The sequence below is a fragment of the Simochromis diagramma genome, unplaced genomic scaffold, assembly GCF_900408965.1.
Source record: "Simochromis diagramma unplaced genomic scaffold, fSimDia1.1 OVJJ01000596.1, whole genome shotgun sequence".
NCBI classification, from domain to species: Eukaryota; Metazoa; Chordata; class Actinopteri; order Cichliformes; family Cichlidae; genus Simochromis; species Simochromis diagramma.
The window spans coordinates 1,263,767-1,288,995 of NW_024387245.1; the positions used below are offsets into that span (position 1 = coordinate 1,263,767).

The 25,229-nt window shown below is 39.0% G+C and overlaps 1 protein-coding gene across 3 annotated transcripts; it reads right to left on the reverse strand.

The window, feature by feature from the left end:
• Window positions 1-1,127: 1,127 nt before the first annotated feature.
• On the reverse strand, window positions 1,128-25,229 carry wipf1b (WAS/WASL interacting protein family, member 1b). 3 transcript variants are annotated; one of them, XM_040053542.1, is made up of 10 exons: window positions 25,066-25,229; window positions 18,382-18,489; window positions 6,592-6,700; window positions 5,684-5,813; window positions 5,355-5,507; window positions 4,515-5,262; window positions 3,114-3,214; window positions 2,771-2,947; window positions 2,148-2,261; window positions 1,128-1,299 (listed from the first exon to the last, which is right to left on the reverse strand). In XM_040053542.1, exons 3-10 carry the CDS (start codon window positions 6,652-6,654, stop codon window positions 1,247-1,249), a joined length of 1,539 nt encoding a protein of 512 aa, XP_039909476.1. In that variant the 5' UTR covers window positions 6,655-6,700; window positions 18,382-18,489; window positions 25,066-25,229; the 3' UTR covers window positions 1,128-1,246. The 3 variants fall into 3 exon arrangements, with proteins under 3 accessions (XP_039909476.1, XP_039909477.1, XP_039909478.1); XM_040053543.1 differs by lacking the exon at window positions 18,382-18,489; XM_040053544.1 differs by lacking the exons at window positions 18,382-18,489; window positions 25,066-25,229 and adding an exon at window positions 18,552-19,517.

The following is a 25,229-nucleotide window of genomic DNA, read 5'->3' on the forward strand; positions in this document are numbered from 1 at the left end:
TCATAAACATTAGAAGCAAGCTCATGTCACACATAACTGTAAAAGACAAACAAACAAAAAAACGTACCATTCAGTGGCTCCAACAGAAACACACAGATGCACATTGTTAAGGCACATGTGGTTTTGGCAAATTAGACATTCATGTTCCCCCTGATGTGTTTTCTGCAGTGGAGCCTGGAAGTTAAGGCCTTTTACACTTTGGTTCCATGTCTAGGTCTATGTAAGTATGACACGCTGATATAGTACTGATGTTCTAACTGTTTTATTGATAATGTGGGAATGATGCTTTTTGTAGTTGCGCAAATGGTCCCCGTATGTACGTATGGAATTTTCAGTCATACCACATTCTTTAAAGAAAATTATTTTGTGGACCTTTAAGTTGTGGACTCCCTAAGGTTCTTGAACCCCACTTTGAGAACCTCTGTTCTAAATGATCTGGTAGTCAATGCTTCTGTTTCAACACTGACGTCACCAGAGTTGTTCCAACTTAACAAATAGATGAGGCATAAGCATCATAAGGCACAAAAGGCATCCCTAGCTAATTCCTTTAAGTAACCTTAAGTACAATCATGAATGGAAAAGGCACTAGGGAAACACTGGTTCATAAAATAACAGCTTGCAGCTTTTCAACACTTGTATAAGATGACTGATTGCATAAGAAGCCTTGCACTACACAACAATCCTGGAACTAAAATATAGTCATAAGATTTTTAATCCGTTTTAATCCATAAATAGTCCCAGAAAGTCACATGTGCTACATGCCACATTTGTCAAGTATGCTTTTCTATTCCTTTTCAAAAGTGTAACTGGTTGGTCGATAAGAATGGAATAACTAGCAAGCAGTTTATGCAATCCAAACATTGGAAGCAAAGACTAAATAAGTTATTGGAATAAAGTCGATGTGCATAAAGGGTCATGAAACCACTGTTGCTCATGAGGCAGCTATGACTCAGGACACCCAAATAAAACAGCATGGTTGTAAACCTAGACAAAGTGTACCAAAATATAAACATGCTTTGGTCATTTAATGTGTCATTCTGCTGTTACAGAGGCACATGATGTAAACTCCACATTGTGAGTTTGTCCTTCTTTTGGACAACTGTATTTCAGGTCCATCTTACATGTTGCAGTTCTTACTTGAACTACATGCTGCAGGTCAAAGCACAATGAGCGCAACAAAAAAGACAAATAGGGCAGGTAGACAAAGGGGGTAGTTCCAAGTGTTGCGATAGTTTCCATCTTATCTTCACCTGGGTATAGGAGGAAGAGGAGGTGCTCCTCTTTCCTTTTTACCAGAACCTGCAAAGAATCAAAGACACACAAAGTTAGTTCTTTCTTTAGTAACAGAGCATGTTTTCCTCCACCAGATGGCAGTGTCTGACAATCCAGAAAAACAGTTTTCCCACTTGTTTGGAAGTTTGGACTAATATAATGTAAATATCAGCCAAAATCTTTAGTGAGTTCAATATTTTTAATTTAATGGTGCACAAATGCTTAAAGATTGTAGGGTAGTCTGATCATAGCCAGAAAGACTTAACAGAACTAAACTGAATGTTGTGACATTTTACAGTTGGGACATTGATTGATTGTTGAAAAGAAGATTACAAAAGCAAAGTAATGAACTGGGAGGGACAGCAAACTTTGATGTTGGGAGTCAAATGGGAGTTATTGTCAAATGTCGGAAAAGTACTGCAGACGATTATAAGAGAGATAAATTAATGTTGAGGCTAGTAGTAATAGGCCACAGACAACACAATTAGGACTGATACCAGAACGTGGCCTGGGCTGAAATGAGGAGCTACAATTTCAGATGTCAGTTCAGAAGTAATTTACAAACCATAAAGGAATGCTGATAAACTACTTTGCTTTGATTGTAATCTCACATTGAATATATTAAATCAATAATATATCGTTTATTTTTAATGTTATAATCAGCATCACTTTTTCCTGTTTTGTATTCTTTCCTTTTTTCTGATGTTTTTTGTGCTGTAAAGGACTGTGGATCAAGTGGCTCATGTCCAAAGTAATGTTAAAATATGTAATGTTATGCACTGGTCTGTCAGTGTCTTTAACAGGTTACTAAGCAAACTGAAAACTGCATGAAGATCATCTAACGATGCTGAGTGCAGATAACATGCAGAACTCACCTTTGCTTTCATTTTTGCCAAGCTTACTGGGGTAGGTCTTCTGGGAGTGCACATAGGGCTCAGGTGGAGGAAGGTCTGACACTGGGTGAAAATTGAACCGACCCTCCCACTCATCTATTAATGGAAAGAATGAAGGTGTCAGTGTTAATTTCTCCAGGAGAATGACTTAGCTTTATGACAGTATATGTATAAAGGATATTGTATTTGTTTAGAATTGGATGAAACATGACTAAAAATGTAATTTTAAAAAATGGATCCCTGTAAACTCGTTTTACAATCTTACTACTTTGGTTAAAGGAGTAAAAACAACTCCAGCGGAGGTGAGTGAGTTCTTTTGCCATAACTGAACATAACAGACTTTACGTCTTAAAAACAGTGCTGAAGACTATCGTCTGAAAAAGTCCTTTAGAAGTCAGAGTTAGCCTCTTCTGTTTGGAAAGTAACCACTGGTACACATGGGCTTATGTGCTGGTTTTAGGATTTTATTGTTGTTCCTTAAACAGACTCGACATACTTCAGTGCTATTTTCCTCTTTATTTTTGCATCTTCTTGCCATAAAGTAGCAAAATTATTTTATAGACTACTCAAATAAACCTTAATGACATATTAAAGGTTTTTCTCACCTTGTATTTGGTTGTGGTTTTGGAAACCATTCCCCATGGGTGGTGGTGGAGGAAACCCACCTCCTGTTCCCGGCCTGTCAGGAGGAAGGGGAGGCCTGCCTCCGGGTCCACCACGAGGGGGCTCTGGGCCTGGCCGTCCCATAGGTCGACCTGCAGGAGGTGGAGGAGGTAGAGGGCCTTTGGAGCGGGAGAAAAAACAATAGGATGTTAAATGATCCAAAGTGGCATAAAATCCAGTAACTTTTGATGTTAATGGGCATGCTATATCATAAATATGTCTAATATAAAATTAGAATGCTGCAGTAATTCATAGTTCAATTAACAGGTGAGCTCTTTTTTTTACCCGAGCGTACTGATGACTGGTTCCTTCCAAGAGCTGGTGGTCTCTCACTTGGTGGAGGAGGGAGAGGTCCTGACCGGGTAGGTGGTGGTGCTGGACTATGGCTGGCGAAGATAAATGTAATATTAATCTATGTTAATCCTTTTTAAAGTATCCCTATTTTTTAAGCACACATCCCTTAGGAAATATAAATCATTGTGCACACTACTTTAAAACCTTGAGGATTAAACTGCATATCTGAAATACGACATACAGATTTAACTTCATAGAGCATCAAGCACTAATCGCTCTTCTTTCAGATTTGCACCCCAGTCACTTTTGCCATTTTAGTTAAACAAACTTGGATGTTGCTGTGTGCACCTCTCCTTCTGTTCTCCACAGTTAGCAATGTTTGAATGCCATCTGTTAAATCAGCCAATGTTGTAAGCAGACACCAGGTGGAGTTTAGCTAAGAGATGAAACCTGGCACAATCTGATATTGTCGTGTTGGTGTTGTTCCCAGATCAACATAGTAAATGTTGTTCCAGGGATCAACATTGCAAGTGACCAATCAGAATGTTGTGACATCATACTTTTACCTAACCCTAACCCTTTAATAAACACTAAGCAGAATTGATATTGTCCTTGCAACATTGGAATTTCATAAATGCACGAATGGCTTGGCGCGCCAAAGAATAACGTCACAACAATGTGATTGGTCACTTGCAATGTTGATCCTGGAGCAACATTTAATATGTTGTTCCAGCAACAACACCAACACGACGATATCAGATCATCCTGAAAGCTGAGGGGTGGGGTAGACTTAACTTTTTTTATAGATACACACATTTTGTGTTTTTTGGTGTGGACAGGTAGTTTAGCTTTATTTTTATTTTTCCTTGCAATTTGCAAGTTTGCTATTTTATTGTGTACTTAATTTTGCTTTATCTGTTTGTCATTTATTTTGTGGTTTGGGACGATTACCTACTGCTTAATAGCAAAGCAAACACCTAATTTAACAGTAGGTTTCCCACCTCAGTAGCAACAGGAACCTTCCAAAGCTAAAGTAAGTGCTTAGTGGTATGTATGTTTTAGACTGTGACTAGACTAGGAAACATCTTAGTTTAAAGCCAAATTAAATTCGAGAAAAAAAAAAGAAGATTTTATCAACATTCAACTTAAGTTTTCAAACTGTGAGTGGCCTTTTTAAGGAAGCTACTGGTTCCTTTGCATGAAGTGTGAACTGCAGCATCATAGAACAGCTATTAGATTTGAATCTATGCAAACTCTGACATGTCGACCAAAGTAGATACCATGCTCACATTGTCTGATAAGAAATGCACCGCTGCATTTCTTATTTCTTGCAGTCATCCATTAAGATTTAACAGATTTCAGGTGGCATATCAGATAAAACTTTGTCAGTACCTGTTGAGCGAGCTGTTTCTTTGGGGTAGACGAGGTGAGGGGTCATCACCTCCTCCTGGGGTGGGAGGTAAGGAAGGAGGCCCTGGACGTCCTGGTGGAAGAGGAGGTGCACCCCCACCGGGTGTGGGACGCGAAGGTGAGGAAGAAGCAACAGACGGAGAAGGTTTGGAGTTGACTGAAGGAGGAGGAGGTGGCATGTCACGTGGTATGGATGGCCGGTGTCCTCCAGGGGCAGGTGGTGGTGGCGGTCGATCATCAGGAAGTGGGGGCCTCCCTCCTGGAGCAGGTGGTAAGGGAGGTCTGCTGCTATTTGAAGGTGGAGGAGGCGAGGAGAAGCTTGTTCGAGGGCCTGGTGTGGAACCTCCTGGTGGCGGAGGAAGAGGGCCGTGCCTCCCTGATGGAATGCTTGGTGGTCCAGATGGAGATCCATGGCCCGGCCTTGGTCCTGTGGGGAGTGATGGTGGAGGTGGGCCCCCACGAGATGGGAAGGACTGAGCAGGTCGAGGTGTGTTGGGTACGGGAGGAGGAGCACCTCCTGGAGAGTCTTGCCTGGATGGAAAACCTGGGCGGCCCTTGGGAAGATCAGGGGCACTGCTACGGCCACCAGCAGGGGTTCCTGGAAGTCTAGGTGGTCCGCCGCTAGGGCTTCCACCACCACCAAAAGGGCTTGGGCCACCACCACCAAAAGGGCTTGGGCCACCGGATCGGCCTCCAGGTGGGAGAATGGGTCCTCGGCTGGGTCCCGAGTCTGACAGAGAACAAAACGGAAAAATAAACTACGAGATTGCACAAAATTTTCTTTGTTGTTTGTCATTGTTTTGTATCATATTTTTTTTTTACCATTGGAGTCTCTGTTCGCTGCAGATCTCAGTTTTGGCATCCCACCCGCAAACAGGCCTCCTAAGCCAGCAGGAGCCCCACCACCACCACCTCCTCCTCCTCCCCCGCCTCCTCCTCCTCCTCCCCCACCTCCTCCTCCTCCTCCTTTGGGTTCTGATAGAAAAAACAAAAACAAATATTGAGTTAATCATTCTTGCGACATGTGGAGGACATTCATTACTGAATCATATTATTTCCTCATTACTTGTGACTAAGTTAATATGACTAACTCCCATTATTTCTCCTTTGCAATCATAACTGAAATAGTCACTGAAATGACATCGACTTACTGTCAAATACGGGTGCACTGCGGTCATTTGTAACAGTTTTCTTTAGTCTGGCTCCTTTACCAATATCAGACAAAAGAGCACTCCTTCCATGCTGCTCTGAACGGCTTAGATTTGGTTTTTCTGTGTTGGCCTGAAAAAGACACACAAACACTGTCAGCCTTGGGAAGCCACTAGCAAATTGAGAAATACATGTAATTGTAATTAGTTATGCTTAATTGGAAAAAGATGTCATTAAATTAACATTAAAGCAAAATGTTAGTGGTTAAAATCAAGGTTACAAGTTATTTTAATATATTTTTGATTAAGGGATTTACAATACATCTAACATTAATATTGTTGTTTTGAACATGCCTGCACTTCTTTTTCAGATATTACTGGACAACGCAACTCAGCAAAGGATGATACTGTTCATTATTACCCAGTGTTCAATACATATTTAAGCTTTCTTTTCCCTTCAAATTCTTGGCAGAAATTACACTGCCCATTTTCTGCTGGTCGCATCACTGCTGATTGCTATCTGCCATGCCTTCAACCAGTCAAATGCCTCAAAGTGGGTGGTCTTTTAGTCTGTCACAAAAGACTAATTTCTGGAAATTAAATAGCATTTTCCTTTTGAAATAATAATAAAAAAAGCTTTTAAATTTCTAGAGCAAGCTTTTCAACACTACATTACTTTATAGCATTTTATAGAGAGATGGATAAACAGTCCGTGAAAGAAAGAGAAAACTGTTATTTCTTAAATTACTTAAACTTTAAAGTGACAGGCCATGTAGATGAAACTATGAATGAAAAATAACCAAAAAAAAAAAAAATTTGTTATGACATTATATGGCCACAAGATGTCTCTAGCTCAGTAGAACAGAGCAACAGATCTGGCTTGATTTAGATAAATGAAAACAAAAACTCACAAGAGCAAAAGTAGGGGGAGGGGGAGCTGCTGGAGGTGGCGGTGGTGGAGGTGGTCCTGGCATCTTCTGCTTTCCTCTGTTTTACTCTATCTGCACTGGATGCCGCACCCTGGAATACAGATCACAGACATTCTTGAAAAACAGGGAAAACAAGCTGATGTTGAATTATGTTTTGACCTCTTAAGCAGCAGACTGCATTCTTAAAGCATCCCAGTGTCCCATTAGGGATGAGGCAGGATGCTTGCACTGCAGTACATTTGTGTTTCCTCTTACAATTTGTTTATCAATTAAAGGCTTTTCTGATGACTATATTATTCATGACTCCACCACAGGATGGTAGAGACAGTAAAAAAAAATGGCAGACGGCAAACAAAACTGAATCACAAAAATAGTGACAAAAATGCTGTATGCTGCTGACATCACAATGTAGTGATTGCCATTGCTTTTTACCTTTTTAGGGACTTTTTTTTTCTCCTTCAGTTACACAGTTTTTGTGATACACTTACTCGCCAGTTTGTTAGGTACACGTGTTCAACTGTCCATTAACATAAAAATCTAATCAGCCAATCACATGGCAGCAACTCGAAGCATTAAGGCATGTAGACATGAAACAGATGACCAGCTGGAGTTCAAACGAAGCATCTGATTGAGTGATAAAGGTGATTTAAGTGACTTTGAATTTGGCATGGCAGCTGGTCCCAGAGCGGTTGGTCTGAGTATTTCAGAAACCTATGAACTACTATGACTTTCCCATACAACCGTCTCTAGAGTTTATAGAGAATGGCCCTAAAGAGAAAGTTTCCAGTGAGCAGCAGTCCTCTGGGAGAAAATGCCTTCTTGATGCCAGGGCCAGACTGCTTTGAGCTCATGCAAGGGCAACAGTAACTCAAATAAGAACTCTTTACAAACCAAGGTAAGCAGAAGAGGATCTTTAAATTAACAGCAAGCCTTGAAGCACATGGGCTAGAAGGCCACGCCTGTTGCCACTCAGGTCAGCTAAAAAAAGGAAACTGAGGATTCATACCAATTCATCGAAATTGCATGAATGAATATCGGAAAAAAGTTACCTAGTCTGATGAGTCTTAATTTCTGCTATGACATTCAAATGGTAGAGTCAGAATTTAACCAACATGAAAGCATGGATCCAATCTGGCCAGTGGTTCAGGTTGGTGGTACACATTTAGAGCCTTAGTACCAACTGAGCATTGTTTAAACTTCACAGCCAACCTGCTATTGTCCATCCAGCCACTGATGGCTGCGTCCAGCAGGATGACAAATTTCAAATCATCTCAGACTGGCTGCTTGAATATGGCAATGAGTTCACTGTATTCAAATTTATTTCACAGTCATCAGATTTCAATCCAACAGTGCACCTTTGGGATGTTGTGGAACAGAAGATTTGCATCTTGGATGTGCATCTGACAAATTTGCCACAACTATATAATACGTAGCGAGGTGTACCTAATAGTGTGGCTTATGTGTGTAGATTACAGATAACTGTTTCGTGTTTCAAATATCACAGGAACGCAACATTACAAATAGCTTTGATGTGATAGTATTGTGCTGTGAGTTACTCTCTGACTTCCTCAACTAGTTTCCACAAACCAAAAGGTTTAACTACAAAATGTTGGTGTGGAAGTAACAGTTCTCATTATGTTCGTGCCAGACAGCAAAAGCACACACTGATGATCATTTCTCTAGCAAAATCTCTGTCATTCACAGACTAGCAGGGATTGATAGAACTACATATGGATGCTAAGAACTGTTTAACGGAAGAGAAAAATACCACAAGGAAATCCTTTTTAAAGTATTTTAAGCTGTAGTTTATCTAATGACAAGTACAGTAGATACTATGAGTTGACTGCACTGAAGTGCATGCGTCTATATATTTTGCACACAAAAAACAGTGGCTAAAGAAAGTTACTTTCATTTCCTTAAATTTGGTGAGAAGTCTGAAAATATGCAGAATACAAAAAAAACAAAAAAAACCCAAAAACTGTAGGTTACTTTGTTTGACTGGCAGGGATCGCACAACATCACAATCATTTATCGTGGTGGTGCCCGTTCACTACATCTGAGCTCCACTTGGGTTTTAGCCTGCTGTACAAATCAGTGGGGGAGTCCAGCAACTGCAAAGACAGCAGCAAAGGCTCTCTATGATATGACTTCCTCTTTAGTCGAGTCTTTTTTTAACTAAACATTACTAATAAAAGTGGTTCTGACTGGAAAATGTATCACCCTTTGCACTATAATGTCATGTATTTATGCTATGTTGAATTCTTGGAGGAACTGAAAGTAAACGACGGAGACAAGATCGCTCGAGAAGGAAATATTCTTTACCAGAAATATGAGGAGTAACAGGTCATAACAACAAATCAGTTGATATCGATCTCACAAACAACGGCAAACTGACAGTAAATGTTTCATCACTAAGGAACTTGAGTGTTCAGTTCCTGTAACCACAGCTTCAAAAAGTGTTGTAAATCTATATAAAGAGTTTATTTTTACAAAGCCAGAAGACAATGTTACAAGGGCTCATTCTGTGTAAATGCCAATGGGAAGTCCAAGTGTTTATAATGCTTATAATAAAATACTGATGATTAACACACCATCCTGTGACTGTGATAATGTATTAGCTGCTATTATTCTCATTACCATTGCTCTTTTCCACTGAGAAGAAAATAGGGGAAAGAAAAACAGTACGTGAATAGTGAATGCATGCAGCTCAAGAACAAACTGAACATGGCTGATGTAGAAACAGCTGCAGACCACTGATTCTCATGTCCATGAAGCTGTGCACCAGCTTTCTGTTCTAACATCAGGCAGAACTATGAACTTGCTACACTCATTTGCTTCAAGCATCCACTATGCGTGGTTTTTCATGAGGGAGAGATTCAGTTTTTCTTAACCTATCACAAGATACCAATGTATCTAAATGAATCTAAGATTATTTTATGTGACCGCTGACGTGTAGTCATGTCAGTATACTGGTTTACCTGCATTTCAAGAGTTAAGTCAGATAGAAATGTTCAGTACAGTTGTGTGTTTGTATAACAGTAACTGTGTCATGAGGATGGCAAAGAAAAACAAAAATAATGAGCTGGATCTTGATTGGCTCCATCATTATGTGCTTAAGTTTAAAAGTTCTTTTCAATTGGATCTCTTGAATGTAAACTCTCATCGATGAGGCAAATCAATGCAATCCCTGTCTGTAATGCAATGTATCCAGAACACTACACCAATGCAAGTGGCCATGTCACCAGTCACATTTCACCCTATGAGAAAAGGACTCTAAGATTCCAGTAAAGAGTAAGACTTGTTTACTACCAGAGAAAATGATGTCAGAAACCCAGTGCGTCACTCACATTTGGCACTTCCCCAAATAAACTGAAAATGAACAAGACTTCTGAGTCGATATCTGAGTGGATAGTTTAAATTACCTGTTTGATAAAAAAAAAGGTTGATGTAAAAAAAGCCATGAAGCAATCAAGGCAGGGTTGCGATTACTGATTTACTCCAAAGATGAATATATAAATAATATAATATTTATTTTGTAAGCCTAATCCATTGCTATCATAATGGCAAACTAGTCTGAATGCAAATAACAAACTCACTCATTGGTTTGTCTGTTTACCAGTGTCAACATAACTACTCTAATCACAGAGGTTAGGCGAGGCCACGTACAGTAGGCAAAAGGCATTTAACCTTATTGACTAACTTTCACTTGTATTTATCCATATCAACCGTTTCATCTCACAAAAATACACACCTCACGTTCTCACTTCATTTTTATTTGCACGCATAAAAAAAGACCATCCTCAAGGGGCCTCTTACTTCCTGTATGCTGCTGACAAACAGGAAGTCACGATGCGCCTCGAGAACCGCAGCCATCCGGTTGCCATCCGATGCCTCTACATCGCAGCCACGCATCATTTTGATATTCTACTACCTCATTTTCTTTCTCTCAACTGTGAATCGCCAAACCACACCCCAACTCCACACACACACCCTGCATGTGTTTATAACCCCCATGTTCCTCCTTTTTTCTGCCTTCATGTTCACCCTTGCATGAACTATCTGCCTTCTTTTCTCAGTCTCGGACAGTTTCACTCAATGCCCTTTCCCTATCGCCCAGTCTCACTGGTTCCTGCGTTCTTTGTCGCTCTCAGTGTCTCAAAACAGTGAAAAGTGAAGTTTAGATTTTGTCTGCTTCCTAAAGCTAGCAACACAAATCTTATTTTAAGGCATACATGGGTCTTCAAAAATGATCCCCATCTCGTACTGGGGTTGTTATAGGGATACAGCAAATGTCATACAAATTTACTTCCATTATAACAACTGTATATCAGTTATAGGGACAAAAGAACATGTTTATAGCAAAAAAAAACAAAAAAACAATGCGCCTAACAATAATATTCAACATGATTATTAGTAAGAAGTTGAAACATTAGGCAGTTATTTCTCAATGTAGAGCAAGGAAAAGCCTGTAAATGCTGCAGAAACAAACGATAAAACACTGAGTGAGAACAGAGTCTAAAGAGGACAGCATGTACCGTAAACATGCATCAGTGTCAGGGCTTGTATATCACACCACCTCAAGTAATTAAGTCACTCAGAAATTGGAAACTTCTCATTTGCAGTTCCTTTCATACATTCTTTAGTCATATTTAGCAGTAATAAGAATACAGATTCGGTGAAGAGTAAAGAGAGAAGAAAATTGAGTGTTGGTGCACAAAGATGTTCACCAATTCCGAAATATTTCTGTTTTAAAAACTACAGAGTTGAAAAATTCAGTGTATAACATTTATTTGGAAATATAATGTATCAGTTCATGTGGGGTGTTTTTGAAGATTGTGAAAGACCTCTTGCCTACTGTGCCCGAGCTTACCTAACCTCTGTGATCACAGAGTAGCTCTGTCAACACTGATAAACAGGAAAAACTAACCTGTTAGTTAATGACATATATATTTGTTTTAAACGAGTTTTCCTCTTACAGTAGCAATGTATTTGGCTTTGAAGACAAGCATTATATCCTGATACTTGCAATATACTGTAATTTATCCTTGCGCTTTCTACTGTGGTACAAGTAGATGATAATCATAGAAATTATACATAGACAAAGGTACGAAGCCACCTACACTTCTACACAACCTTTTAGGACAATCCACTTTAAATAGGTGGAGTAACTTTTGCAGTTATGAAGGCCGTTACTCTTCCGGGTAGGCTTTCAGCAAAATTTTGGAGTATGTGTGTGGGAATTTTTACTCATTCATCCAGAATTCCCAAGCATTTTGAGGACAGATAATGATGTTGTAGAACAGGGCCTGACTTGCAATCTAATGTGTCCCAAAGGTGTACGGTGCGGTTGAGGTCAGCACTCTGTGCGACCCAATGAAGTTCTTCCACAATCAAGGTCCCTAAAGGCACCCAGCCCATGCCTTTAGGGACCTTGATTTGTGCACTGGGGCACAGGCATGCTTGAACAAACTGCTCCCATAAATTTTGAAACATAGAATTGTCCAAGTTGTCTTGATAAGATGAAGCTGGCCCAAGCCAACCCCACAGAATTATTAAATTCAATTCATTTTTTGAGTTACCACCAGACATTGTTTGAGAGAGACACAACTGTGATTTCTACTAGTGCTTAGTGAAGTCCTGCTGTGAAGCCTCATCCATCTTGGCGTTTGGCTGTGATGAGGGTTGGATGAGACTGAAAAACTCAAGAAACTGAAATTAAATGTCTGGTAAACTGTGTGATTTTATGCTCATACAACCTGCAATCATACAATAAACATTATGCAGTATTCAAAAAGAGTTGAAACTCATGAGTGAGCCCCTAAGCCTATTGGTCTATAGACTTTTATACAACAGATTTCTTTTTGAAGCTAGAGAAGTCCCCTAATTGCCCTCCAAGACATTACAAAGAATGCTATTTTAAGGCATTCCTTTTCTGTGTATTATTGTAGGGTCTTTGCTTTACAATTGAGGTGACTGCTGTTGTGATTTGGTGCTACATAAAGAAAAAAAATAACATTGAAATCACAGTAGACAGCGCAAGGATAAATTAGATTACTAGTAAGAGGTTAATTCATGATATCCTGGTAATCAGTAAAGGACTAACAACCAAGGGATGTCTGATCTTGCTTTTATCTGTAGTAAATTTTCTCCAAATAAGGCTAAGTTGCCAAATACCAAGACTGCTGCATCAACTCATTTCCTCTCCCAGTGATGAAATTACACTGATACAACTGCAGATAGAAGACTGGTAAGTGAGCGTCAGGATTACCAAAGACATTTTTCACACATGCATTGAACCCTGATTACCTGACAGAATGCATTTGAGAATGCAAATTTCCGACATAGTTGAATGATTTTCCACCTGCCAGTTCCCTAGTACACAGTTCGTGTGATGTCAGTTGGTGCAATATCTGAAGAGTGCAGTTAATTGTTGGGTGCATTCACTGCTGACAACTGGTCATTGTGTTCAATGCACAATCCATCCACTCTCGTGTGTTGGCAAGGGAGTGAAGCTGTGGTTAAAACCACCTTTCTGGTTTTATATAGTTGAAAGTGAGCATGCAAGTTATTTAAGGTGACAACAACAAAACAAGAATTAATTTGCATTATGAGCTGTGTGCTAGCTGCATTTTTAAATAATGCTGAAACAGCTCTGACTAACTGCAGAAAGACATCAACTTCCCCGAAGGAAGCAGGCTTGTGTGATGAAATGGTAAAATGCGCTACAAAACTTCTCTCCCTCTCTCTTACTCACACATAGCCTAATATTAGCAAAGCACTTCACAATGGTTCCTTTGACAAACAGAGAGGAGCAAGGCGGGAGAAGCAGGGAGGAAGATTTGAGGGACTTTGAAGAGACTCCATGAAAACACAGACTCAACCTCTAACATATGCTTTAGTTTACAAATGGTCATAAAAAGGCTTCTTCATCCCGCCACTGAACCCCCTGTGCTCCACATCCTCATTAGATTTACTGCTTAAGTAAAATCATACATACACAAATTCATATTACAAAGCACAGACTTTGTGACTTCTACCCTGAAGAAGAACAAAGTTTGTTCTTTTGTTAAGATCTCCACATTTCGTTGCTTGGTGACTCGCTAACTTGATGCATTTTACCGACTGAAGGCTCCCTAAAATGGAAACATCACATTTTGGTAGCTTATTAAGTCACGTCTATGTGTCCCCAAAGCACCACTGGCTGGGGTTGCTGCAATGAGTTATCGGTAACCGAATGCCAGTCAAAGTGTTTTCCCACTAACACATTAAATTTAATCGGCCCCATTATACTTTCATCTTGGCATCTTTGCACTGAACCAACACACATGACTCACGTGCATACACACTTGTGCACACGTGCATGCACATACAAACTGACATACATGACTCACGTGCATACACACTTGTGCACACGTGCATGCACATACAAACTGACATACATGCTCACACATCTAACCTCTTTGAATTTAGCGAGAAGTGTCTATTCATAAAGAGAGAAAGCAGAGGGATTGTATCTCTGTCTGTTTTGTGAAAATGGATGGGCAGACCCCCCAGTCTACATGCTACAGCCTTTGCAAAAATATGTATTACAGCTCGTAGGAATACAACCCCCACAAACCCTCTGATTTTTAGCACTATATCTTCAAATAGTCTATGTCGCAAACCACAATACAATTAGAAATTGACTTTGAGTGCTTGTGGTCTGTAAACAGAAGAGATGGCACTGCATATACAGGACCATCTAACTCCCATACCATTTGGACTTTTTATTATACCGCCATAATAGTGTTGCCATTTCAACAAGAAAGCTATCTAATGAAAAGAGGAATTAAAAGGATTCAGAGTGTCAAATTTCATAGGAACGTCACAAAAATTCTAAAAAAATATTTCTGATCAAAGAGGCTGCTGAGTCTAAAATGTGCCTGATCAGCAATAATTCTCTACAAAGATCAGATCTGCAGCTTTTCTTTTCAACTTGTTAAATAGCCGTTATACCTCGGGGCTGCTGTTTGTGATATCCCAAAGTTGAAAACTCTTGTTCTAAAGGGTGTCTCTGAAAAAACGTTAACGCGCACAGGTTGTTGGCTTCGTAAGCGATGGAGCTATGATGTGCAGATACAAAGGAGCAGCCACACTTCTGTGTGGCAAGAATAACCCTAATCTGACTGTGATTCACTGCATCATTCACAGTTAAAGCCTGGCACTGTAAAAATAACATTATAGAGTGAATTACATTCACATACATTAACACATTAACTTTTAGACTTCAGAAGTCTACTACTGTTCTCAGTTAATTGAACAGAATCACCTCTATCCCTTTCTGGATAAAAGAGGGGTGACATGACATGCTCCACATGAAAGCCAGAAAGTCCATCATCAAAGCTGAGCGTTTTCTTATGGAGCTTAGAAATTTGCACTCCTGTATTTTGACATTATTTCATATTCACTGTTAAAGTTAAATGGCACAACTAGCCAAATAGCTAAGTGGAATTAGCTAAGTGGAAGGGAAATTTAATTCTGGCATCTTAAAGCATTTACATTATTGCATGCGATGGTGAATGTCTGAAAAGAAATGTATGGCATTTAGAATATTGTGCATAATGATTAATTAAAAAAAATACATCACAATATTGTAAATGCTGTGATTTTATTTTCAAGCTCTAAAATTGATTATATTAAAGTTCACAAATGTTAGATGCACAGCAGTAACAAACACTATCAGGCTTCAGAGCATACAGGAACGCTGTGGTTCGTGAATTAGAGCAGGAATCCGCCCCCCTTTTGTTATTTTTTTTCTTTCCACAAATTGCACTTCGGTTTTACACGTATACAAGAACAAACAGGTTAGCACAAAGACAAAAAGAAACAAGTAAAGAAGAAACAAGGACCATTTAATGGCTTGATAATATAGCTGGTATTCTGGTATCCATCCACTTGTATTCACCGTTACCGTGAGCCAAAAGTCATTCATCACTGTATGTGAACAAGGCTCCCACACTGTTAATACATACATTGTTTGTTATTCTTTTCCTGCACGTGGGAAATGAACTCCCCAGTGTGCGTTTCTCTCCATCTGTAATGTTGATAAGAGCTGTTGTGTTTTTTGCGTTTGTGCCATGCATTATGCTTGCAGGGTGGGAGGGTGGACAGTGCTTCTCTATGGAAATGGCATTGACAAATATTGACAATCCCACACAGGGACAGGCAAAATAAATAAATAAATAAATAAATAAATAAAAGCTGATTTTATCTCAAACTGACTTCAACATTTTGATTACGTGCAGATGAATGGCCAAAATAGTAACTTTTCCAAAGATTGATTCTACATTCATATGGAAGTAAAGAAATGTGGAAGACTGTGTATAAACTATTTTTTAAAAAGCTGTTTGTCAGTATAAGCATGTGTAATAATTTCAAAGGGGTCATGTTGGGTGGAAGCGGGCTTATCATTAAGAGGAAGCCTGCAATCACTTTTCATTCAACTCCACCCAAGCTGCAAACAGGCTCAGTAGTGAGTGTTAAGTTACCATAAACGATAAGACAAATCAGACACATTTTCTGTATTTCAAAAATTTTAACTCTATAACTATAAATTACTATTTTAACATTTTCATGCATTGGAAATCGAACAAAAAATTTGATGCCAATTCCAAAAGGATCCGAATGTGAGGTGATTTTAAACATGAGCTGCAGGAAAACTGTAATATTATACACTTTACAAGAAGCCCAGGGTAGTAATAAATGTGTCTGACACTAAGCAGAAACAGTGCTGAGTGGCTAAGCTAACATCCTGTGGTGTGTTCACATACACACACCCGCTGACACACACACCAGCTGTATGTTGACAGATGTGGTTCCATTGCTGCTGTTTTAGTCTTCGACTCAGCAGGGTAATTTTACCTCTCAAACATTTCTCCAAAATAGAATTAAAAGCTGAAAATAGTTTGTGATGGGAATGTGTCTTCCTCCAACAACAACAACAAAAAAAAAAAAACACCTAAGTTTTTCTTCAAAAAACGTTATTGTAAGTATTGTGGATTTGTGTTTTTCCCCTTACGTGCATTGAAATATAGACAGACAACATTTAAGCAGAAAAGGAAAAAAGGTTATTGCACAAAATTCACATAAGACAAATATAGACTGGACAGGCATATGAAACCACTCGGCGACGTGATGTGATTTCTAACCACTTTTACCATTTTTTCTGGTTTTCCTCCATACCTACACCACTTCCTACAAAAAAAGACAATGTATTTACCTTGACTTTGTCTACCATTCAAAGATTTTGTTTTACGATTCATCATGTGTGTTTTTTCTGAAGCAGGCTGAAGGATGATTCAATACAGTCCTTTTAAATAAAAAAAAAAGAGATATATATTATTATGTTTTTTAAATTGATGGTACATTCTATAACTACCCACAGAGTTGGTTATTCAAAGACCTCTTTTAACACAACAGCCAGATTGCAAGGGCTTTCAAAGTAACTGGACATGTAGTTATTATGTTTCAGTTTATATTTAATTATATAGTTCCAAATTACAACAGTCACCTCAAGGCTATATAGACTCCAGAGACACTGTTTGGGCAGCAGCATGTCATTTAAAAACAGATCATGCACAAAAGACTCAGATAGGAGATGACCACACAAGTGAAGATAAAACTCAAAAACAGTTGGATACTTTCTAACAACATATGTTAGAAAATATAACAGGGAAGTAGGAGAAACATTATATTATTATATATAATATTCTTGTATAACATACTGAATTGACAGTCAAGCTACTTGGTGCAAAAAAAATCAATAATAATAATAATGATAATCTAAGATGTAGGCATGCATATCTATCTTTTGCTAGAATTTTGAGGATTACTGTGAATATAAACTCACAATGATCATTAATCCTCAAAGAGCAGAAAGGCCCATTTGTAGTTTGCAAATACAAATGTAGGCTCCTGAGTAACAGCTCAATGAGCTGAAACAAAATAAGGCTAATGCAAAAAATACACCGGAAAATAGCATTGAAAACATGTGATTGCATATTGGTGGTGTTTCTGTTATGCTATTGCCTTAATAATTATTGCCAGCTGAACTACTGTGTTGTTGTACTGCTGTTTCACATTCTTTGTGCTCAGATTCAGTTAAATGCATCAAAACTGATATCCTTGTTAAACATGATATTCTTGAACATAAATCCAAACCTAATAAAGACCTTTTCAGGGCAAAGAAATTGATCTAGTATGCTGAATCTGCAGCATACTAAGTAACTCACCTGTTACGGTGAAGACCAGGCTTAAGACAGCGAAAGACCACAATAAGCTAGAGCTAAATGGGGCCCGGTGAGATCATCATCATGTACAATATAGCAAGTCTGCTAATGTGGGCTTAACAACTCCAGGAAGTCAATGTGTTATGTTTATCCATCTAATTGCTTTTGAAGAACCTAAACTTTGAGTGTTATGTTGTAAAAAGTCAGCATTCATTACCTAATGTATTTGTTTTATCTAGTTTCTCAATGCAATGTACTTTCACATTACTAAAAGAATCCAGGAAATGAATTCTAACGGATGCTCAGCTGGCTTTAACCAAGACTGGGCTTTGCCCTCAAACTTCCTCAACATAGGAACAAATCATTTTTTAGCTCATAACTTCAACTAAACTACTCCAAAAAAGGGGCCGCCAGGTTAACAACAGACTTCAGGCTGATTTAGAGTCTTTTTTTTTTTTAATGTGACGCAAAACAGTGGAAAGAACATAGAAGTGAATGGACTTACTCAATCTGTGTCCATAGAAGAATCAGCAGTATATTCAGTAGACAGTAGAAAAAGCACCTTAGCTCATTCCTCATAAAAAGGCAAAATGCGAACAGCAGCCACATACAGCTGAAAACGGAAAAAAACGGAAGATTAGTAGCATCTAAAAGTCTTCAACACACATTCATTACCAAGTAGGACTTCTTGATTCCACTTCCTCTAAAGTTGCATATCACATATTCAGAGAAGTCCCTCTTAAACACATACAGAGCATACATACAGCGTGCACCACTTCCTCTTTTCAGTTCCCCCACCTGGTGGAGGGGGAGGGGAGCTGGAGTTTAAAAAGAAGTCTGGGCCAATAGAAATCCAGCAAATATCTGACCTCTGTGGAGGTTATTCATCCAGGTAGGAGTCCAGCAATATCATTAGAATGCAATCGTACACTGAGGCAGCAAAATTCACTAAATAAGAAGAAATATGCAAAGTTATTTTTTGTTATATAATCTAGCACAACAAGGTCCTTCTAGAGTTTTTAGAAGTAATGTATCTATAATATATTATACTTTTAAAAGTTAAATGCAGTAGTTCATCAGCATTGCAATTCATGTTTTAAAGGACGTTCTTTTCAAGTAAAGATCATCTGCACACTTTGTGTGAAACAAACAGCGACTATAAAAAAGGTGAAACCTCAGAGAAGAGGAATTAGCGCTCCCTCGCTCGCTTGCTCTTCACTCAGTTTACAAGATGTGATGACCTATTTGGTTGCAGTGACCTTCCTGCACAACCAGATTTCGATACTTCTTTACATAGAAAGGCAGTGTTATTTTGTGCGACTGTTTAAGCTCTAAGCTTCTAAAGGTGGCCTTAATGGGCAATTTCACTAATTGATAAATACATGTTACACTATTATCAAGAGACATTTTTTTATATATTTTATAAAATTAACAGCTCTTTGGTAATGCAACACCTGAGTGCAGTAGAGTCAAGTGAGTACTGAGATGAACCAGCTAGGAACATTAACATCTTTGTCAGTCTTTTTGCATCCTGCAAACTGAAGCCTAGTGATGACACCAAAACATTTTCTTTTTTGCTACAATTTGGTGTCTTCAGCTGCTGTGTGGTGAATGGGACATGACTGTGTCATATACATATATATATATATATATATATCAATCATACATACACACACATACACACATACATATATTAACAGAAAGCCATTTCCTGCTTTTTAATGACAGAATATCAGGTGCAGCTGTTATTTAACTGAAAGTGAATTGATTGATTCCAGCCCATAATGTGGCTGGACATAAAGGTTAGCATAGCTCCACAGCAGACGCTTCCTGTGCTCTCAGTGTCAAACTTCCTGCTTCACCACACAGTCAGAGGCGGTCTGCCAAGCCACCGTCAGCTGCACTTCAATACTCTCCCTCATGTCTCCGCTTTCCATCCAACTACAGCAACAGAGCAGCGTCTTAAGGAGACACCTTGGCTTATTCTCATGTACTCAGCTGTTTTTCTTTACCAGAATCGAGTCTCCAGTGAGGGGAAAAAACACGTCTGGGTAGTTACCTCAGTTAACCATATAAAAGGCCACTGTTTCCCTTAACGGAGACTGTTGCAACTGGCTAATCCATCAAAGAAATGCCTATTCTGTTAAATCATCACTCACCCAAACAAAGCAAACACAGATTTAAACACAGTCATTGCAGGTGATGGGACTGATAAATGACTGAGAATGAAGCAAGCATTCAAAAAACAAACATCCCTCTATATCTCCTCGAAACATTCTGAAACACAAGAACATTAACCTTTAAGAGATCAACAGAAAATGTTTTCTAGCCCTGCTTAAATGCATCCCTAGCAATAGCATGGTGATTTACATTACAATACTTTAGCATGCAGTGTGTATTAGTGTATTTTTACTCATTCTGCACAGATCCTGCTAAAATTAAACAGTCTTAAAGCTTTGAATCCAGAGATTAAGTATTAAGTATCTTTCAGTGTGTGACTTTTTTGGAAATGCACGGGTTATTTTTTGCTATGCACCAACACTATGTCTAAGATGTTTTCCCATTACATCATGTTGCAGTGTTTAGTCACTGCAGCATCATCAGTTTGGGCTGCAACTGTAGTAAATCTCAAAAATAATCTAGGAAAATGCATCTTTAAAGGAACAGAGTCACATTTTTGTTCTTATACCTCCCTATAGAACAGAGGCTGTCTGCACCGTTTCATACCAGACACGTTTTCATTAGTCAGGTGTTTGTGGGCGAGTTCTGTTATGACAAAGCAAAGATAACCGTTTCCCTGTTTCCACTCCGTACTAAGCTAAGTCGGTGCTGGTTGTAGCTTGATCTTAAACTAACAGATATGAGAGAGCTATCAATCTTTTTGTCTAGCTCGTAACAGCAAGTGGATGACTCCATATGCCAACATTTCCACAGGAAATGCTGCTGTATTTGTATTTGATGTATTTGTTGTGGCATGTCAAATTTTAAATTAACTTAAGTGTCCCGCTGCTGTAATATGAGTTTGAAAAGGTTACACACCATCTCTGTAGTCTTCACAACCACAGCAGGCACTCTTGTTGTGTCTCGGGCATATTCAGCCCTATCAGATTCAAAGTCTGAGCGGAGTTGTGTCTCAGTATTTCCTCTTTATTACCATTGACATCACAACCACACCTAGAGCATGTACTATAAAGCAAGTTCAACATACCCAGGATATATTTTCCTTATCTTTGGAAACATGTATCTAGGTTCATTTATACTTCTTTTGTCAGGCTGAATGGTAACACAACTCAGTAAGTCAACCCAGGGTTGGTGGGTTGGCTGAGGTATCAGCACTTATATATGTAAGGGGAATATGTTGGCAGTGCATCACCAATACAAACATGGATAAGTCTATAGGTTCCAGAGTGGATTTTTTTTTTCAGTTGTAAAAATGTAATATGACAAAATAAAGGCAGGTGTTGGTGTAAAGCAGCAGCATATAAATCTACTACACAGCAGCCTAGTGCACAAAAAGTGTGGTATTAATGTGACAATGCGGCTTGCAGTCTATATTGCTTTGAGAAGACTGGAAGAGTAATATATAAAAAGTGAATAATATTTAAAGAAAGGAAGGAAAACTGTAAGAAAAAGATGTGTCAGCTGATAGACTTATCACCATTACGATCCCACACAATTGCATAGTTGATAAAAAGGTATTCCTGTGGCATGTAAGACAGTCTGAACTTAGTTCAACACCACTAGACTTGCACGTGAAAAAATAAAGAGGAACTGTTGAAGAGCGAATACAAAAATGGAAATCAAACCGCTACGTAGGCTTACCTACAAAATGTATATAAACCAAACACGTAGCGTTAGGTTCTTTGTTTTAGGATAATATTGCTTTTTTAAGCCTTTTACAACTATGAAATTGCTTTAAACAAGAGACAGGAGAATAAAGATGCTTATTGGACCAAGACAAAGAATTATGAAGGTGTTTAACTTCCCTGTGTCCATAGACAGTGACCCCTCTTCTGAAGAGGGTCCACTGTCTCAATAGAGTTCAGGAAGGAATGTCATTGGGTTCAAATGTGTATTGATTTTTTTTGCATCTCAACACACAACCTCAAATATGGTATTAATATAGATGCAAACATCAAACACTGTTATTAGACTCATTAGGCTGAAGAGAAGAGAAGAGAAGAGAAGAGAAGAGAAGAGAAGAGAAGAGACTCATCCTTTGCTGTATGTCACAGTCACATGAGTGTTAGTGGAACTTGCCTGCAGGCCACTCAGTCACTTTAGATGCTTTGTGATCACACATCAGACCACATATGACTCATATAGTGTAGGTTAAACAGAGATGACACAATTGTGTCACTTAAATGCTTCAATAGTGTGAAAAAACATCGGAAAATATACAACAGCTAATGCTTATTTGAAGAAACACTTTAACTTGTACATCTGTTAAGTTAAAATAATTATCCCATGATTGATATGCAGTTGGAAAAAATGTAGAGTACCAGAATGAATAGACACAGTGACATTGAATTGGAGGAATACTAATCAAGCGTTGGAATTTAACCACTCTGGCATTTCCTGACCACATAAATCATTGTTTCATTTGTGACTCTGCCTGTTTATAGCTTTGGCTGGTTACATTAATGGCACATGAAGCACATGGTCATGAATTTCAGTACTGGACGGACACTGTGGTGCCAGAATCACATGCTTTACACAGGAAACCGAGCAGAGCACAAAAAACAAGATTTTTGGCTTTACTACTACCCGCACATGCTACACAAATGCATCTGAACAGTGGTGCAATTCTTTTCACATCATAGCCTTCATAGAAGGAAATGGTATGATGTTTCTTAGAACATGTCTTTTCTGAGTTATTTTAGGAGATGACAGAAGTGGAAGCTCCTCGCTTCCTGACGCTGGGTTCGGCCCACTGCGCACTGTGGAATGAAAAGAACTCTGAGCTAATACTAGTTCTGTGACGAGGCACATGAATGAAATACAACCGGGGGCGATATGAGCACACTCACGAGGCTGCCCTCTGTTGTGCAATGACCAAAACCTCAAAAGATTTTAATGAAACCCGGACATAAAGTAGAACAAAACTTTCTACACAGTGCTGCTCTTTTTGAAGGTTGTAATCCAGAGAAGTAACAGGTTCAGTCCAAAATAAGGTTACACAGGAACACCACATATTTACACACAGCTACCTTATTAGGCCGCTTAATAGACAAAGCTTAAAAAGGTCAAGTCAAAGCTGATGTGATGGCACTGACGTGAAAGTATTGGATTTTTTCCAAGTTTCAGGATCCCAAAAAGCACCACTTCTAGTCATCCTCACTCACGCAGTCAAGTAACTTTCAGCAAGATACTAAAGGTCAAGACACATAATCCTAACCCTGAGCCCCCACAATGTATCCAAACATTATCCCAGTAGCTGATACAGGCGCTCTTGCAGCATGGGTAAATGTAAAGTGCTCTAAACTGTCCTCAGTTAAAAGTAATTACAAGAATACACTCCATTTCCCCAGTTAAGGATACTTGACTTCACTGCAGATTTCAAGAGGCTCTACTTATGAGCAATAAAGCCTGCTTCTTACTGAGGATGGAACAAAGCTCAATGAGTGCTTGTATGGTAATGGTTTCAGTTTAAAAGCATCTCTAATAATCTTAAATTAACAAAACTTCCTAATGGAAGAAACAAATTTCTATAGGTGCCATAGTTCCAGGAACAACACGACAACATCATCCCCTCTAAAAGAGGCATTTAAAACCTTTTTTTTTTTTTTTTGGTAATAAAATGAGTCATTAAGATCCCAGATACTTACAGCCTACTCTATTCTTTTGTCCTTCTAGACATTGCTTTGATGAAATGCACAGATCACACTGGATCATCATCCCTGGAGCTACTGGTGCACTAATGCTCTGAATACATTATGCAATTAAGTAAATAAAGTGAGAGAGGTCTGGGACAAACCAGGAGGTTTGGTGAATTAATACACTGAGGATATAAGAAATAAGAAGTGGCTACATATTGGCAAATGCACAAATAGCATTTCAGTAGTGCTTCAGTATGGAAAACTGAATTCAAGTCAATTTCACACCATTCAGAACGAAATGTATACTTTGTTAATTTACAAGTGTTCCTTTTAGTGTCAAGTGTCCCGAACTATACCAGCATGTTTGCCGACTCCCCATATCTGAAAAAAGTTATCTACCCAGGCACCAAAACGTAAAGTTTTTTGAACAACAGTAACAGGTGAGATATTACACAATATCAAGAAAAGCTACACAGTGGAAAGAAAGCAAAAGTCAACTGATTTAAACTACTGATAAAGCCATGCAAGTCAGACTGGAGCTAAGAAATGTCAGATAAAGTGGCTGCTAAACTGTGAAGGTGACTCTCCAGGCCTTGCAGAGAAGGGAAGCAGTACTGTGTTCCCCATTTGATTAATGTGTTGTCGCCATTCCTCCATTCAAAGTAAGTAGCCTTATAAACTAAACGTTTACAGTACTAGCTCGGGTTTATGAATCTGTCTGTGTAAGTGCATGCAGAGATACTGCTTGCCAAACAGGTTGTGGACGCACACAAACTCGCGTTATACGCTTTCAGCCTAATATCTCTTCTGTGCAGCTGTAGTCAAGTGCATTTTTGTATGTGTGTGTGTGTGTTGCCACAAGTGGCCCCTGCTTTTTACAAGGCTCTTTGAAAATAAAACCCAACACTGCAGCCCGTCCCCGCACGCCTGTAGCTCTCTTTACAATTACGCAACACGAAACGCATGCCTTATGTGTAGCTTAACTGTAAGAGAGACGAGCTACATCTTCATGATCTATGAAAAATCGGAAGTTTTAACACAAACCAACACTGAGCACTATTTGTGGGTGGAATGAAGAAGGAAAAAAACCCTGGCCTGTGCCCAAAGTCCCAGCCAGATCCCCGCAAGTGCCTTAAAGTCGTCTTTTAAGCGTGTAAACTACTCTTCTGATCTTGAAATAAACAGTTGTTTCCATCTCTGCTCAAATCATTCCCAGCTGCTTTCGGAAAGATGACAATTCTCCTTCTTTCTGCTTGTACAGCGAACTCGTCTGTCACGGTTTCCGCTTAAGTGAAGCTATTTATTTTCTCCACACAATCACACAAAAGCAAAACTTCAACGAAATTTAAGACGATGTTTGCTTAACTTACCTCTGCAAGACCGAATTGCTGTCCACGGCCGATGTAATCTTCCATCGACCGTCAACACACTATGGTTGATGTTGAGGACCGCTACGCAGCCAATCCTGAAGTCTGCAGAGGGCTGGCAGGCAGACAGACAGCCCTGCCACACTCGCCTCATCCAGAGCCTTGTG